At 34.1% G+C, this 18,569-nt stretch overlaps 1 protein-coding gene across 3 annotated transcripts; it reads left to right on the plus strand.

The window, feature by feature from the left end:
• The first annotated feature begins 9,054 nt into the window (after positions 1–9,054).
• LOC122046550 (titin homolog) lies at positions 9,055–17,961 on the plus strand. Of its 3 annotated transcripts, none has more exons than XM_042607299.1 (12): positions 9,055–9,212; positions 9,539–10,741; positions 10,822–10,855; positions 11,855–11,931; positions 14,719–14,778; positions 14,853–14,981; positions 15,096–15,152; positions 15,345–15,434; positions 15,606–16,041; positions 16,896–17,002; positions 17,449–17,479; positions 17,563–17,961. In XM_042607299.1, the coding sequence occupies exons 2-12, from the start codon at positions 9,635–9,637 to the stop codon at positions 17,724–17,726; spliced, it is 2,292 nt and encodes a 763-aa protein (XP_042463233.1). In that variant the 5' UTR covers positions 9,055–9,212; positions 9,539–9,634; the 3' UTR covers positions 17,727–17,961. The 3 variants fall into 3 exon arrangements, with proteins under 3 accessions (XP_042463233.1, XP_042463234.1, XP_042463235.1); XM_042607300.1 differs by having other exon boundaries at positions 15,612–16,041; XM_042607301.1 differs by having other exon boundaries at positions 14,871–14,981.
• The last annotated feature ends 608 nt before the right edge of the window (positions 17,962–18,569 follow it).

Here is an 18,569-nt window from a genome sequence, read left to right on the forward strand (position 1 = left end):
AAAGAGTTACCGTGGTTCGGCGTCTTGCCTACTCCACAAAACGGCCGAAGCTTTATTAGAATTCTCTTCTACACAAGAGAATCACATCTAATGATTCTTGTGTTTTCTAATCTACAATGGGTTTACAATGATCCCTATAAATACTGCTAAACCCCCCAGACCCGGTAAAAACGTAACAGAATTTGTTATGAAAAACATAACAAAATTCTGTTATATAAAATCTTAACAGAATTTTATTACGAAAAATCTTAACAGATTTTTCTTCCATGACATCCCTTCATCCAAATATGAGCCACTTGTCAACATCCTCAATGATCTAAAGCATGCTTTTTTTAACTCAGACATCTATAGTTAATGAGAGAAATTCGAGTCTATTATATGTTCTTACTTTGAGAACTCCTTGCTTTAGTGGTTGCTCCAATTCATTTTCTTGATAAAGCATAAGTTCTTTTTGCGCCTATATTATGAATATATATTTCTTTGTTGTTTTTTTTCAGGCCTAATTGTAATTATCATGGAATTATCGTTGGTTGAATCTACGAGTTGTGTCGTAGGTTGACTTTTGATGCAAACAAAGACTATCAGGATGATGAGTTTGATGTTATTAATGAGGGTATGAACTCTACCATGTTATTGATGAGTTCTAACCCATCTATCACAAAAGAATTGATACAAAAAATGGGTATGGAATTTAAGACAGAAGAGGAAACTTATGAATTTTATTTGAAATATGCTAAACAAGTTGGATTTGACATAAGGAGCAAAAGCCACAATGATAAATCGGGTAAATTAGTTGACAGAATTTTTTGTTGTAGTGCGTAAGGTAAAAGGGGAAAAGACAAATAAGATGTTTATGTGAAATCAAGTAGTCTTGAAACAAGGTTTGGTTGTGAGGCTAAAATGAAGATTAGTTGTCGAAAAAATGGCAACTTGACTGTGGAGCAATTTGTTAAAGAGCATAATCATTATTTTTCAAGTCCAAACAAAACTCATGTCTATAGATGTTATAGAAATATATCTTCTTCTGCGGCGATACAGATTGAGATGGCAAGTGATGTGGGAATCCCCCCCCCCCCCAAAAGCATCTCATAATCTTATGGTGAGACAAGTAGGCGGGCGAGAGAATTTAGGTTTTATTCCTGAAGATTACAAAAACTACTTGCGATCTAAAAGAACAAGAAATATGAGAGTTGGTGATACAGGAGATGTATTAGAATTTTTATAGAAAATGCAGTTTGATGATCCCAACTTTTTTTATGCTATTCAAGTTGATGAAGATGATTTGATAACTAATATTTTTTGGTGTGATGCTAAGATGAGAGTTGATTATGAAAATTTTGGAGATGTTGTTTGCTTTGACATAACCTACAGGAAGAATAATGAAGGTCGTCCAATTGCATTATTTGTAGGTGTTAATCATCATAAGCAATCTATAAGTTTTGGTGCAGCTTTATTATATGATGAAACATCTTTGACGTTTGAGTGGTTGTTTGATACATTTACCAAAGTTATGTGTGAGAAAAAACCAATAACTATTCTTACAGATCAAAATGCAGCAATGGTAAAAGTTTTAGCTTCCAGATGGCCTAAAGCACATCATCATTAGTGTATTTGACACATTTACCAAAATATCGCAATACATTTGAGTGGAGTTTTTTCTGATTTCAAAGAGTTTACTAAAGATTTTTCTTCATGTATATATGATTTTGATGAAGAGAAAGATTTTATTTCAGCTTGGAAAATGATGTTGACCAAGTATGCACTTGAAGACAATGATTGGTTGAGACGTCTGTTTTACATAAAGGAAAAATGAGCTTTAGTATATGGACGATAAATATTTTGTGCAGATATGATTACAATCCAAAGAAGTGAGAACATGAATAGTTTTTTGAAGAGGTATGCCACTTATTAACACAAGTTTTTAGACTTTTTCAATCACTCCCAAAGACTGCTTGATGATCGTCGATATGAGGAGTTAAAAGCATATTTTAGATCAAATACAAGTGTTCCATGTTTAGTGTATCCAATTGAAATTTTAAAGCATGCAAGTTGTATTTATACTCCTGAGGCATACAAGTGTTTTGAACAAGATGTTAGAGTGTATACTAAAAACCTAGCTTTTTGTAAACATTTATTTTTGAAATAAAGAATCACATTGGTCAAATGTCTACATTTATATGCTAAGTGTAGTTGTTCAATTAATTTATATTGTAGATAACATGGTGCGTGGTGTCACAATAAGAAGATTATGTTATCAATTCCTTATAAATTATAAACAGAAGCTCACGGCTAAGATGGAAAGGAACAAACCATTGGAATAGTCGCAGTGTAATTTGGTATTAGTTTATCTTGACTATAAAATTATACTAGTACACTCTGAGTATATTGAGCAGGACCATTTAAGGTAGATTCTTTTTATACTGACTGCATAAAAGAAAAAGACCTTTGTTATTATGGAAGTGTGTACTCTTAATCGTGATATAATAACAAACACATATACTCAATATTCATTTCTTTAATTTATCAAAGGGTGTGATTTAGTTCGATAAATCAATAAGTCTGATAAGTTGGAAAATTGTATTATTTATATGGTGTGTTGTTGATTATAGAATGAAACTGTGTCCTAGTAATCTAGGTTGATGATGTCTCCAAGAGGAGCTCATAATGATTGTCATGTAAACCCTGCAGGTGAACTTAGTCCGACATGACGATGAGGTTGAGTGGTACTACTCTTGGAGCTAGATATTAATTAAGTGAGTTGTCAGTGACTCATTTAATTAGTAGACATTCTATATTTTAAACACAGAGAGATTAACATACTGATGATAAGAAGGAGCCCATATAGTAATATGGGATTGGTGCGGTAGTTCAATAATAACTCTTTAGTGGAATGAGATATTATTGATGAACTCGAGTTGGGTGTTCGAGGCGAACACGGGAAACTCAAGTTCATCGGGAGACCAAAACCAATTCCTCCTCTTGGTCCCTGTCGTAGCCTTTTATTTATAAAGTCTTATACTCACTCATACCCATCTTCTTACCCACCTTAAGATGGTCGGCCAAGCTTAGCTTGGAGCCCAAACTAGGGTCGGCCAAACCAAGGTTGGATGGGTCAAGTAGGTGCCCGGTCACAATTAAATAAAAGGAGTTTATTTAAAATCTTTCCTTATGTGAAAGCCATAGTTTTAAAAGAGAGTGTAAAATTTAAATCTTTTCTTTTATAGCTTGCTACAAAAGATTAAGAGAAATGTTTGATATCTTTCCTTATTTGTAGTTAAAAGGAGGATTTTAATTTTTGATAAAACTTTCCTTTTTTAAACCATCCTCATGGTTTTAAAATTTAAATCTTTCCTTTTATAGCTTTCTATAAAAGATTAAGAGAAAGGTTTGATATCTTTCCTCATTTGTAGTTAAAAGGAAGATTTTAATTTTTGATAAAACTTTTCTTTTTGTAACCATTCTCATGATTTAAAAGAGAGTTTTAAAATTAAATCTTTCCTTTTATAGTTTCTACAAAATATTAAGAGAAAGATTTGATATCTTTCCTTATTTGTAGTTAAAAGGAAGATTTTAATTTTGGAGAAAACTTTCCTTTTTGTAATCATCCACATGTTTTAATATAGAGATTTTAATTTATAGAAGTTACTTTTATAACCAACCATGAAGGAAATTTTTAAAGAGAAATTTTTATTTTAAAAATTTCCGGAAACAATTAGAAAGTTTTAATTTTGTGTTTAAAACTTTTCTTCCTTGGAGGATTTGATATGGACAACCACATTGATAGAGAAAAGGAATTTTTTTTTAATTAAATTTTCCTTTCAATGGCAAGGAAAATAAGGAAGTTTTTATTAAAACTTTCCTTGTTTGTCAAGACCAAGGAATATAAAAGCGAGGGTAGAGGTGCCTCACCTCACAACAAGATATCCTCTAGTATTCCTCTCTTTCTTGGTGGTGGCCGACCCTCTCTTCTTCCTCTTCCTCTATTCTTCTTCTTAAGTGGCCGGCGGTATCATCTTCTTGGAGAGATCTTGGTGGCTGGATTTTGCTTGGAGAAGAAGAAGAGATAGGAGACATTGTTCCCTAGCATCCCTTGGAGCTTGGTTGGTGGTCGAAGTTCTTCATCTCTAGGAGATTGTTGGTGGCCAAAACTTGCAAGGAGAAGAAGGAGGCTTGGGTGGATTCTCGTCTCGGTAGATCATTACCCACACGACGTCCGAGATAAGAAGAGGAATACGACAAAAGATCGTGAGGTCTATAAGCTATAAAAGGTATAACTAGTTATTAGTTTCTGCATCATAACTAGTTCATCCTTTTATTTAGATCTTGAAATACCAAACACAAGAGGCTAATGAATTTAGGTAATCAAATTTATGTTTTCGATATTGTGTTTCTTTTGTTTTTCGAACTTGTGATTTGATTGTTCTTTTTGGTTAAACCTAGGGTTACTATAAGGAAATTAAATATTAAATTTCATTGAAAGGCTTTGTCTAGGAAGTGGTGGATGCTCCCATACCCAAAAAGGTCTAGTGCCTAGCCATGTTTAACCTGGAAGTCGATCTCTAAAATTAATATTTAATTGAATTTATAACATGGGTGAATTTGGATCAATAATGTTAAGCATCGTTTGCGATCCAAGTCTAAACCACTAAGAACAGATAAGTTGAATTTGAAATCAATAATGTTAAGTTCTGTTTGCGATTCTAAATTTAATTTCTAAAGAACACAATAGGTTGTTAGGAAAGGTTCAGGACTTGTACAAAATTTTTGTACAGGGGAACCGGTACAATATTCCGAGTAGCAACCAACACAAGAGTGGTACAAATCTCATGATTCTAGTATAGAAATTTGTGAGGATGTTGTATCACATACAAAATACAAGATTACTTCTCACAAAAAGAGTTACCATCATATAGTTACACTTGATTCATCGGGTCAAAAAATTGAGTGTAGCTGTAGAAAATTTGATTTTGGTGGGATTTTGTGTTCTCATATTTTGAAAATATTTACAATGAAAACTATCATGAAGATCCCAAATGAGTATATATTGAAAAGGTGGACACGAAAAGCGAAAGATGGATACTTTGGAGTTATTGATTTAATTGCGAACAAAGGTAGTTTGGATCCAAAAGTTTACACCAATTTGCGATATAAAAAATTAAGTGGGTTGTATGTTCAATTGGTTACCAAGGCAGCGGAGAGGGAAAACACTTACAAGGTTGATAAAGATATGGTTTGTTTAGTATGTTTAAGATGGTGGATGAGAGGTTACAAGTTAATGAACCAACTGTCCAACACTCAATTGAAGGAGAGTTCGAAATTGGTGAAGGAAATTTTCTTGGAGTCAAAGGAATTAAAACAAAGAAAAAAATGGTTTCAAGTAAAAGGTTGAAAGGTGGCTTAGATAAGATTTCAAAGAAAAGGAAAATAGTAAGAAAAACCAACTAAACTTCAACAATTGTTAAGGTTTCTCTCCATTATTACTAAAGTGTTGTTTATTTCTTGTCGTTACATTTGAGAAATTATATAGAATTAAATCATTCTATTTTTTTTGTATAGCAGGATGTAGAAGGGTGTTATGAAAGTATATCCAGCATGCCCAATATATAATGTCAACGGATGATCAATCAAGTTAAGGATTGTTTTAGTATGTTAAACTAAAATAATTATGTTATCACTATCTAATACTATATTTTATTATTTTAGCCTACAAATTATAGCTATGTTAAAGGTTTGAGTATTACCGAAACTCAATTTCCACCACTTTTGTCAACACAACTATCTCAGGTTTACTCTGATAATGATTATTTTCATACAAGTAATTGGGGAAGGATGGTAAGAAATTAACCAGGTTTACACCTTTGTTGTCTTTTTAACCATTTCTCATAAGATTAGATTTGTTGTATCAGTATACTTGTTAACACCTTGAAAGTATTTTTATATTCACAAACTTCATGGTGATCCTATATTTCTTCTGATTAATAACTTAGTTACTCATACTTTCTATTGCCATGGAACCAACAGAGTCAAGAATATTCTGGCAAACAGAATTAATGATCGAATGTTCAATAAAGAAAACTTTATTTTAGTAGGCTTAAACAAAAGTTATGAGCATGCAATATGAGAGCACAGTTTATTTTTAAGATCAATGAACTACTTGTTCAAATGGAGACAAATATGTCTACGCAGGCATGGCTTGTGTCTCCTTCATGTAGAAGGTGATCATAAACTTGGCAGACATGTGTTTCAACTATTGTTCAGGATTTACTAATATTTAATTAGTTCATTGAAAACTCTTTTTTGGTCTTATGGTAGCTTAGGAAAGAGGTCCAATGTCTAATGTGACAAGACAAACACATGATGTTTTTTCCTCGTGTAGTATAGCAATTGGAATTATGTAGATTGCTTTGGACTGGAATAGTACACATTCTCTCATTGACCATGATTTTTATGCATAAGCAAAATATGTTAAAGATTACAAATTTTATTGAGAAAAGTTATGTTATGGTAATGTTCAAATTTCATGTGTGTGTATGGACTAAATTAAGACAAATAAGTGATGTTCTGGCTTTTATTTTGTGATGTTCTTGATAGCTAAGTTTTGGCAGGAGAAACGATCATAGATATATTGGAGCATTAAAATATATTGGATAAACAATGTTTTTAATTTTTAGTTAATATGTTATTCTGCTCTGACTGCATAGATATATTGGAGCATTTATCATTTTTAGTAGCATCTGTCATTTTTAGTAGACTTACATGGGTTTCCTTATCTTGTTTTGTTTTTTCTCCAAGTACATCAATTAGGTGGATGTTGCTACAATAGAATGCACATCAACTAAAGGACACCACTAAGAGTGATTAATGTTAGTCAATATAGGTGTCGTTGGCATCAAGTTACAATGAAATGCAGACAAATATGTAATGAAGCAAGCTCCTCAAAACTCAAATATGCATACTTCATTTACGACTAAGCCAAGAACTGTGTTGCTTACTTTGAGAACTTTTGTGATTACCATATTTTGTGTTGCTTATTTTTTATGTAGCTTTTGTTTCGTCTAATTATTTTTATGTGAACTTTTGTGGTTACCATATTTTATGCTGCATATTTTTTTATGCAGCTTCTATGAAACTTGTACAAGCTCCATATTTTGTATGGTAGCTATTCCTATCATATATTTCTAATCATGTAATGGCAATCAGATATTACAGTAACAAATAGCTTGGTGGAAACTGTAGTTTTGAATTCTATTAGTTTACTTTTTAACCTCTCTATTTTGTGTTGTAAATAAATAGCTTGGTCGTGAACTACATATAATTTAGACATAATTTATTTATGTTTATTTGATAATTAAATTTATATTAAATAAATAAGATCAAATGGCAAAGACTGTAGTTTGCTAATGTTGATGAATTAAGTGTGAATAATTCATGTAAAAATAATATTAAAGGAACAACATGACTAAAAATTAATCTCAATTATTCTTGATTTATCTAAGATCCAACATTTTCTAAAAACAAGTAATAGAGATCGTTACAAATGCATATACAAAATAAATCTCATCATTGAAAAATGTTGACATCATTTGCTGATATACAAAGCTAACTGAAATAATAATACATAATTAATATTCATCCATAAACAAAATAAAATCAAATGTCGACATCATTCATAATTATATTTCTTTATCACATTACAACACTAGCACTACTTAACCAGACCAACTAACAAACAAAATAAATATACAGTCAAAAGAATTAAGTTTACTATCACTAATATTCAGACCATATGCGGTACATTCCAATTTCCCATATTATGTCCAGGATAATCAATGTATTCACTTCCTACCCTTGACTCCACTCTTGGCAATATCCTACAATGTATATCACCGGTGTCTTCATTTAGTCCAGTATCAGACCTCACCCACTTTAATCATCAATGCTGCTTGCATCTATAATATAGTCTTCCTGGGTTCTTGATTGATCTAGAGACTAGCACCAATGCTTTTAGTCCATAGTCCCTGCATCGTACAATTTCAAATTTGGTATGGTCAATGTTACTGTTACTTGATGATGTCATTCAATAGCAACCTAATACTAAAAAAAAAAATAAGATTCAATAAAATTAAGCTAAACAATAGCAGTATGCAAAAATAATGAAAAATCACACATTTTTATAAAAAATTTGACAAACTTCACTTAAAGCAAGAACAATTTGCATGAAATACCTAAATTCTATAAAACTATATAATTGATCCATACAACGGTGGAGGATCACGATGGAGATACGGACCTGTTGGAGTTGACGAAGGGAGGGGAAGTCGGACCTGCTGGAGTCGACGAAGGGAGGGGACGGAGCTGCGGTGATTCAGTCAGCGACGAACCACGTCGAAGATGTTGGAGTGGACGGAGATGATGGAAGACCACGTTGGAGATGACGGAGATGACTGTTGGGAGTCGCCGACGTCGATGCAGAGATGGCTACTAGGAGTCACCAACGCTGAAGATTTTTTAGGGTACAACATAGTAAAAACACAGGATGAATTTAAAAGAATAAAATACATTTAATAAATGAGATATCGGAACAGATAATTTTGAGACAGAGGATCTATCCTCATGCTCTAAGGCCTTATATAATAATATCTCGTATGTTAACTCACATATACACGAAACTAGCTCGTGCCATGTTTTGAAATCCATTAGTACGGAACATTTGAGTTGAAAACAGTACTTAAATTGATTTCCAACTCGTATTGAAATGACTTCGACACCTGTTCGAATCTGACTATCTGAATTGAATTGTAATAATTATATCTCCATTGAATTGATAAATCTGCCCACCTCCTTTTCTCTCATCCTCCACGAAAAGTAGAAACAAAAGATACCGCAAAAGCGATACCCGCGCCGCCGACACACGAAGATTCCGTGTATGTGGCATCCTCTTTCGCACAAACTAAAGCTGTACCCTGTATCCCCTGCCGCAGACAATCCGAAAAGAAAATGGAACTGGAGAGGAAATTGATTTAAAGTCCGGAGTCCGGACACGAAGCCAGAATTAATTCCTATTAAAAGAAAAAGACGTCTCTTCTTCGCTGCGGGCAAGCAGCGATCTCGTTCCAGGGAGAGGGGGGGAAGACGTCGGCGACGACCATGAACTCTTGCCGCCTCTGAATTTCCCAGATTTTTATCGCTCCATGCTCCAAGATCTTCCTCAGGTGCCTCTTTGCTCGATTTTATCCCCTCGTACTTGATGATGCTCTTCGTCCTTCTTGGTGCAATTAGCTGTTATTTCGAACGAGGGTGGGTCGTTGGGTCCAGCTAGGGTTTTCCAAAACTTTAGCTCGGAACAAGTATTCTCCTTCTGTTTATCGTGTTTTGGCCTCGCATTTCGAGTGGCTGGAACATTGTGCGGGAAGATAGGGTTTTGAACTTCGACATTAGGTCACTGTTTGCGGGAAGTTGGTATTTTTGAGTTTCATTTGCCATTCATTCCGCGAACTCAATTTTTATTTTTCCTCCTGTGTGCGTTTTTATTTCGCAGATGGTTTAACATTAGTCCTTTGATATTAAAGTTTCAATCTTGCTGGGTTCTTTGGACTGGCTGTGAGCTACGGTTCTTGAATTTGTACCATTTGGCATGGAAGAATGTAAACCATCCTCCGATGGAGCGGAAACTGTGATGGAAAATGGTTCTACCCTGCTGCCTGAAGATAAAACTTGTGGAGCCTTTGATTCACAAAACAAGGAAACTACAGATATAAGTGAAGAAACCACAATATTGAAAGGATCTGTTCCACTGGAGCATGAGAATGTGGTGTCAGATTCTGGAGACAAGGGACAGGAAGATAAAAGTAACGAAAAGGAGGAGGGTGAAGAGAAGAATCACGCTGAAGAAAATGTTGTAGCAAAAGTGATGGGTCATGAAGATTCAAAAGAAGTTGTTCCAGATTCTGGAGATAAGGGAAATGAAGATGAAAGTGTTGAAAAGGAGGTTGTTGTTGAGAAGAAACACACTGAAGAAAATACCACAGCAAAAGAGACTGATATTGAAGAATCAAAAGAAGTAAAAAAGATTGAGGCATCAAATACTATGGAAAAGGAAAATAAAATAGAAGAATCAAATGAAGAGACCAAGATTGAGGAAACAATTATTGTGTCAGAAGAAAATGATACAGGAGAAACAAAAGAAGACAAAGAGACCAAGGCCACAAATATTTCTATTGAGGATGTGAAAATGGCTGATGAAGGAGGCAATGAAGCAATGGAAGCTGAGTCCACTGTCACAGTTAAACCAAATGATGTAGAGGAGTTGGAAGAAGACAAGAAGACTGATGTTGCTGGTACTACCAATTCTGAGGATGTGAAAGTAGCTGATGTGGAAGGTGATGAAGTGATGCCAATTGAGGATGTGAAAATGGTAGAATCACATGTTGGCAAAAGTGAGGAAGGTATAGAAGAGGAACGAGTAGAACAAGAACCAAAAGGAGAAAATGGCACTGATGGAGGAAAGAATGGAAATACTGAAATGAAGGATGAGGGTAAGGAAGTTGTAGGGTTTAAGAGGAAAAGATCACAGGTGAGAAAGACAAAGAGCAAAGGAAGTGATAATACGACAAAAGCCAAGGAGTTACTTAGTAGTCCAATCACTTCATCTGTGGAACGCCCTGTACGTGAGAGAAAAACTGTAGAGAGGTTGGTAGAAGTTATTGAAAAAGAGAGATCAAGGGAATTTCAAGTTGAAAAGGTGCTCTACTAACAATTTGGTTTCTTATTTTGATTTTTGAGATTGATATTTTACATGAATGATGGCGTCTCTGGTTACAGGGTCGGGGGACTCCATTAAAGGATATACCAAGTGGTATGGTTTTCTATTTATTTTGGTTATAATTTCATACCCAGAAGTTTGGTATTTTCATTAAATCACAGTCTTTAGTTTTATTCTTCTTTCTTTTTTAATCTTCCCTTTTTCTATATCACAAATATTTCTCTTATTTGGACGACTGTTTATGGGATGGACTGATGAGTTGCCAAATATGTTCGATCTCAATATGACTTTGTTTAGTAACTAGCATGCTCATCATAATTCTTGAACTTATAAAAATCTTTTCTACAGATCATAATGACTCTCTTAGGAGTTTATTGAATTATTGTCCCCTGCTTATACAATATGTGATTCGGTTTGTCCGTCCCCGGGGTTTTGGTGCTGCGGTAGGACATCCAGACACATCCGGTTCGATCCCCAGCTATGGCGTATTTGCAAAAAATTTTCCTCCGAATGGGGTGTGCAACCAAAGGATGCTGGGCTTTTGGGCTGCCGCCGCACGCGCTTCCCGATTTACCCTGGTGGCTAGTGGAAAAATTCCGTGGGGCTGGGTCGACAGTCAATAAGGCTAACTGAGTTTATCGAGTGTGATTCGGTTTGCCCTATTATAGAAATGTGACATTTTCATTGAATCTTTTCATTGGTCCCTTAGAAGTCTGTTCATTAGTTTACCCCTTGGTACATTAGATTTATCAGGTCATATCAGCAGCTACGTGAAATAAAGGATGTAGGAGTTGCTTCTCAGTTGTAAGATTCATTATTACTTGATTAGATGCTTCAAATCCAGTTCTCACTCCTTTGTATATGCTAATTGTTTTATAATCATTTGAGTGGCTTTGCTTTAATTTAAAAATCTTAAATAAGAAACATCATAAACTCTCTGATTAGCACTTGATTTGCACATCTTCTGGATAAGATTTAACTTCAATTTAATCATCAATAGTGGATTGGTCATCCATGGACTTTACCTTTTCTCCCTGAATATCCAAGTATGTTCTGACTTTGATATTCAACACATATGCCTCCTTTTTACAGTGGCCCACAAATTAGCAAGGAAGAAACCTGCAGATATTAAATTAATTCATCAGACACTTTTTGGAAGGAGGGGAAAGGTAACTTTTCCTTTCATGATATTTAATTGTTATACTTTTTACTGCACCTCTAAATATTATGTTGCTATTCCTTCTGGGATCTGGATGCTGCTACCGTTTCTTTAGGCATTACACACTTTGGGGGGCTCAAGTAATAGTTTAAGTTGCTGTCAGAATAAGTTTCATTTTTGCTAATTGTTTTATGCATTGATTGTAGTCAAATTTCCTCTCTAATCATTTAGTGTTGCTTGAGTGCTCCACAGCTCGACTTAAAATTGTTGCTACGAAGAGCTTGTTATATTGTATACTAGTGGCCCCTAGGCCAAAGAAAGAGAAATGAAATTGCATTTTATCTTTAAACGAAACAAAAGGAATGAATAAACAAAAACAAATTGATATAGGGAGAATTTCATCAAAGACTTATAAAAATTGAACATTGATGGATATAAAATGAGAGATTCGTTCCTTACTATGTTGGAATTATCTTGTAATATCATCTTTGCAATAAGGTCACAAGTCAGAACTTTCTACTATAAAAGAATATCTATAAATTGTCTGTGCTAAAATATATGTACAAGGAAGATACTGCTCAGTGATGAGGCTTGAGAGTAAATATAATGAATTTGAACTTTGAAATTTGGGAGCAAACTATTTTTGTTTAAATAAAACTAAAATTGGAAATGAAGTTTCAACTATAAGAAGGAAGTAGAGATTTGTTAAGCTGAACAAATAAGATATTTATGCAAGGGATTTTAGTTATGTTGGATCTGCAATTAATTAAAAGAAAATTTATCCTTGATATTTTTAATAAGATTGAACAGATGAAATAGAGAGTAGATTTGAATCTTTTTGGATCCTTTTTACCCCTTGAGGCAAAAAATCAAGTTTATTAGACAGTGGTACCAAATCACATTATATATGCCAGCTTTGGCAATTTGAAACAAAACCTACATAAAATTATCATAAATGAAATCAGAATGAATCATAGTTATTTAAGGCGTGAGGCTCCCAAAAGTGCATAGGTGCTGGGGGGTCTATGGCACTAGGCGTAAGGTGAGTCACACGCCTTATCGAAGCAAGACGCTTTGAGTATAAATTTTTACAATTCAAATATATATATATATATATATATATATATATATATATATATATATATATATATATAAAAGAAATTTTTGTCAAAATATTTCATTAACAAAATTATAGTCCATAAAATATTAAACAATAATGTCAATATAAAATCCACTAACAAATAAATGTGTCATTCACATAATTCAAATAAATATGTTATACACATAAATATAAAATATATTAATTAAACATTAAATTTAATCTAAATATTTTAAATATAAAAAATAATATATATATATATATATATATAATGGGATAATTTTATTAGTTTAATTAAGCCTATTTAAATTATCCCTACTATAGCTAGGAGTTGATTGAAATTATTAACTTAAATTTTATTTAATTAAAAACTAATTTACTTCTTGTTACGCGCCGCCCACAACCGCGGGGCTCTATAAATGGAAGATAATAAAGTAACTCTATAAATGTGAGATAATTTGAGAGCAATTAAATGTAACTCTATAAATGGAAAATCAAGAAATATAAGATTGTCTTGCGCTCAATAATTTTATAGTTAGACAAATCAAATCAATGAAAGTTGAAAATGTGAGGTGTTGTTGCGGACCATTGAAGACTATTAAACACAATTAAAAAGTGATTTAAAAATATTGTATATTATTGATGATATAGCCATTCAACTATCTCAAAATAGTTGAGAATAACACATGTCCTTGTTAACTGTTGTTTGCAAAACAAAAAAAAAATTCTCTACATCAACAATTTAATGAAGTAATAAAAAAATTGTACCAATATTCATAGATCATATAGAACCAATCAACAAAGTAAAGAGATCAAATTGAGTTGATTTGATTTTGGTTAGACTGTAACTCAATCTAGAATATAATTATCGTATGTTTTCTTCCTATCAATATTTTGAGAGCCCTTTTCCATCTGTTCTCTATTCTTCCCCACAATTAGGTGATTTTGACTGTCAATCATGAGGTCCTCTTATGATTTGTTTTGTTGAAGACATGATTTGGGCTTCAAATTTAATTGCCAAAAGCTTCTTGTTTTATTGCCCAACTACATATTAACCTTAAAAGCAACAACAATTTAAGTGAGCAGCATAACTTTCATAAACACACTCCAATTCTTATTTGTTTGAACCAATAATTAAACTTAAGATATGACATGACCACCCATAAACTCCAATGAAGCTCTTCTTAAACTAAGTCATGTTTCCTTTGCCTTGGCTTTGGATTATTTTTCAAACTAGTAAGATATTACAGGCCCATAGAACACACACACACATGGTTTCCTCTTCCTTCTTGATCACACAAACTATTCAGGAGGCTGAAACAAAAAAACATGAGCCTGAACTAAGCAAAAGTACAAGAATGTTTTGATGTTCATTTCTTTCTGAACTGAACAAATTAAAGATGCTATCCTGATTTCTATCAATGTTTGTGCAATATTCACACAGAGTAGTAAATGAATCTGTGTTACTTCTACTTCTTTATATGATTAGGTTATTGAGGTTTGTTCTTGATAGAAATCAAAGGTTTTCAATTGCTCCCACTAATGAGTATCAGAAAATAATTCTTGCCTACTGCCACTACCAAATGATTGTTCATACAAGTGCTACCAGTTCCAGCTAGATGCTATTTTGCTGCAGTTAGGTATATGAATCTGCTGATGCAATTCTGAATATTTTTTGTAATTTTTTTTTTATTGCAGGCAGTGAATTTTAAAAATCATATTCTCGAGTTTTCTGGTTTTGTATGGCATGAAAGTGATGTAAGTATTTTAATTCTTCACAATAATTTATATAATGATTATTCTTGTGGTGATTTTCTGATTTTCCTTGCAAGCTAAACTTATACCTCCAGGAAAAGCAAAGGGCTAAAATGAAGGAGAAACTTGACAAATATGTAAAAGATACACTGTTGGATCTATGTGATCTGTTTGATCTACCTGCTTCTAAAGCAAATTCTAGAAAGGTTGGCCTGCCTTCTGCTTCTAATTGTGCAATCTATGATGATAGTGATTTTAGGTTGGCTTCTCTTGAAATATTCTCTGATCATCATGTTTATTATCTGGTTGACATGTTGCAGGAAGAACTTGTGGAAAAATTATTGGACTTCTTGGTTGCTCCTCACCCTAACATTGAAGTAATTCTGAATATCACAATTTCCATATAGTTTATTTATCTATTATCTTAATGTTGGTGGACAAGTTCTTTTATTTATTATTAGGATTGTGCATTGATTGACGTCTCTTGAATTCATCAAATGGCTATCCATTTGCCTCTGAAACAGTTCATGTTAATTTTGTCTCCGTTGTTCCTTCTTCTTTCTTTGTAGCAATCAACAAAATCGAGAAAACGTAAGAGAGTGGCCAAGGGAAGTTTATCAAAGGGAATTGAAGATAAATATTCAAAGCGGCATAGGAAGGTCTGTACAAGAGGCTACAAATTCTGCAATAGTCTTTATCTTATTGTGTTTCCTGCAATAGTTTATATTTACTTTATTCTGTTTAGTTTCTTATTGGATTATTCATTTACTCTGGTTGTGATGATTGCTAAAGTTATTTTGATATGATGATTTTTTGGGTTTAATATGAAGAAGCAGATCAGAGATGAGGCCTCTCTGAGCGAAGATAAAAGTGCATCAGAAACGGATGATGAGGATGGTATTAATGATAGTAGTCCTCATAAAGACAAGGCAGTTGACCATTTGGAGAGTGAGGACGAGAAAGATGCATCTCATGAAGTCTCTGAAGAAGATGAATCTGAAAAAGAGGATATAGGAACAGGAAATAAATACAAGAAGAAAGTTTCTAAACAAAAGGATTCCCTTGGTAAGGAAAGGGCGGGGATTGAATCTAAGCGAGAGCCAGCTCCTGCAACTACCAAGAGTCCTAAAGCATTATCTTCCAAACATTCAAAATCAGATGATGATGATGATGGTGATGTACCTGCAAAGGTCTCCTCCAGGAAGAAAATAACTGATGCACCGAAGAAAAGGACCATTAGATCAACAAAGAAAGAGAAGGATACTGGTAAGCTGTCAGCCATGAGTTCTATATCATTGAAAATGCAGTGATATATGAGCAGTACAATTATCTGACTAGTGGTTGCATGCTTTTCTCTGTAGTAACCTTTTCTGTTACTTGTACTACTTTTTTAAACTTGTTCTTCCCTACTATTCTGTGTTGGTCAATTAGGCAAACATGGAATTAGAAAGATTTTTACCAACATCTGGGTTAGTGGAAGAAGAGGTGCAAGAAGAGGTGCCAATGGGCTATGTTCAGCCTGGATAGCCCGGTTTCAATCAGGCTCTGCATGCACGGTCTGCGACAGTGCAGTATCAGATCCATGACTATGCCCTGTCTGAACCCAGTGGGCTGAAAAACCTGCACCTGGCACAGGCCCGCAAACATAGCCGAGCCAAGTGTGACATGCGCTGATTATGGTCAATCTGTGACAAGCATGACAAGGATGTTTGGTATTTTGTCAAAAAAACAATTCCCTCCATAATTGCTCTGAAGTAGCCATATATACCTTAGAAACATTTGCATAGGTTAAATTCAATGGTAATTTTGGTTACTTGATCTTGGAGGAATTTTCCGTAGCCTTGTTCCTTGGCTTGGCAATGGTTATTTATTCATTACAGTTTATCTGTTCAATTTATATCTTTTGTTTTTATTTATAGATTTTGCAAGAAAATAAAAAATATTTCCTTAAGGAAATCTTGAGGTTGTTTATCTAATGGCTTTTTTCTTCTTTTCCAGAATCTTTCAATTGATTATCTTTCCTTCACTATTAGACCTTTGAGTTGGATGAATTTCTCCTGGATGTCACTGCAATTACTTATGGGTGAATTTGATCTGAAATGTTTTTGTTTTTCATGAAGGTAAAAAGGTCGGTAAAGATAAAGCAAAATCAGAGACTCAACAGCCAAGCAAAGAGGAACTGAGAAAGAAAATATGCGAAATTTTGAAAGAAGTTGACTTCAACACAGTTAGTATTTTTTTCTTTATTTTTCATTATGAAAATAGGCCAAAAGTTACAGTTTCTTGCACAAATAGTGCAGTTTTGGGATCAAAACTCACCTGACAATGGGCCACAGCCTCCACCACTGTCCCACAGTGATTAGGTTAAACATAGAGCTATGTAGTATGTTTGTCTTTTAGGAACTCTTGGTCGATAGAATATATTTGAGATAGGCAGTTTTTTCCTAGGTTGTTCTAGTCAGTCTGCAAGAGATGTTGATATTGGTGGTCCTTCATTCCTACTCTAATTTTTTTCTTAGAAATCTGTTCAGTAATTGCCTACACAGACAGGATTTTACCCAACCGTCGTTGATGTTTGTTTAACAATACAACATTTTGCATGCCAAATTTCTCATACTATCGGTCTTAGTTTGGTTTCATCAGTTCATGACACTGCCCTACTGTTTGTTTCAGGCAACTTTTACTGACATTCTGAAGCGGCTAGGTATTTACTTTTTGATTTTTGTTGTCTTTATTGCATTTAACATCAATCCAATGTAACACAATTGCCGCAATTCTCCTGATTAGCTGGTCATTACAAAACTGATCTGACTCCGCGGAAGGCATCGATAAAGCTCATGATCCAGGAGGAGCTGACCAAACTGGCAGAAGCTGAAGAAGATGAAGATGTCGATGAAGAAGAACAACCAAAAGCTAAGAACAAGCGTGCAAAGAGGCAGACGGTTACTTGACAAGCCATACTGTCGTACCTGTCAGTTAACCATGTATTTTAGGCTTTCATTGATGTCGTTAACCATGTAGTCTACCTCTGTAGAGGCTGTATTTATTCGTAGGTGTAGTTCTGTTTCTGATAACTGTGACTCGGTTGTTACTACCTGGTTATCGTTATTGGGCAACGGTCAATGCTTACTGGTTGTAAACTAGTAAATGTATCGACTACTAAGTTTATGTAATTTGTTGCCTGCCCATGCTATCTCAATTTGGTTGTCAACATGCGTCTATCCTTGCTCTTTCGGGTATAACCTGAATGCTACTAGTATTAAAGTGCTGGTTGTTCATTTTCGACACAGTTTAAGCATACTCGAACACAATTCAACAAGAAACTGACTAAACACAAACCAAGGCGAGTAAAATCATACAACATAGTTACTCTTTTAAGATGTAGCTAGCTGTTGCAAAATCATGAATTGACGATCGATTAATTCTGAAGATGACGGATCTGATTTTATAAAAATCTTTATTTCATCAACCATCCAATTTTATTTCATCAACCATCAAATAAACCATCCATCTTTATTTCATCAACCATCAAAATAAATTCAAACAACACTCGCATTGAGCTGAGAACATCGGACATTTTGGGTGGAGCTTCATACCCCCTGATGCTCCGGTTTGCGCCTCTGTGAACTTTCTGCGGTACCGTGCCACAGGGGGCAAAAAAAAAAGTTATGAACCTTGATTACTTTTAAGACATACATCAACATGAGAGAATGCACATATAAGGAATATCACTAAGAGGTATTCACCATGCAGCAGTAAACCGGAAATTGGGCAAACTTTGATTATTGAATTTT

The sequence above is a fragment of the Zingiber officinale genome, chromosome 2B (assembly GCF_018446385.1).
Source record: "Zingiber officinale cultivar Zhangliang chromosome 2B, Zo_v1.1, whole genome shotgun sequence".
Classification (NCBI taxonomy): Eukaryota; Viridiplantae; Streptophyta; class Magnoliopsida; order Zingiberales; family Zingiberaceae; genus Zingiber; species Zingiber officinale.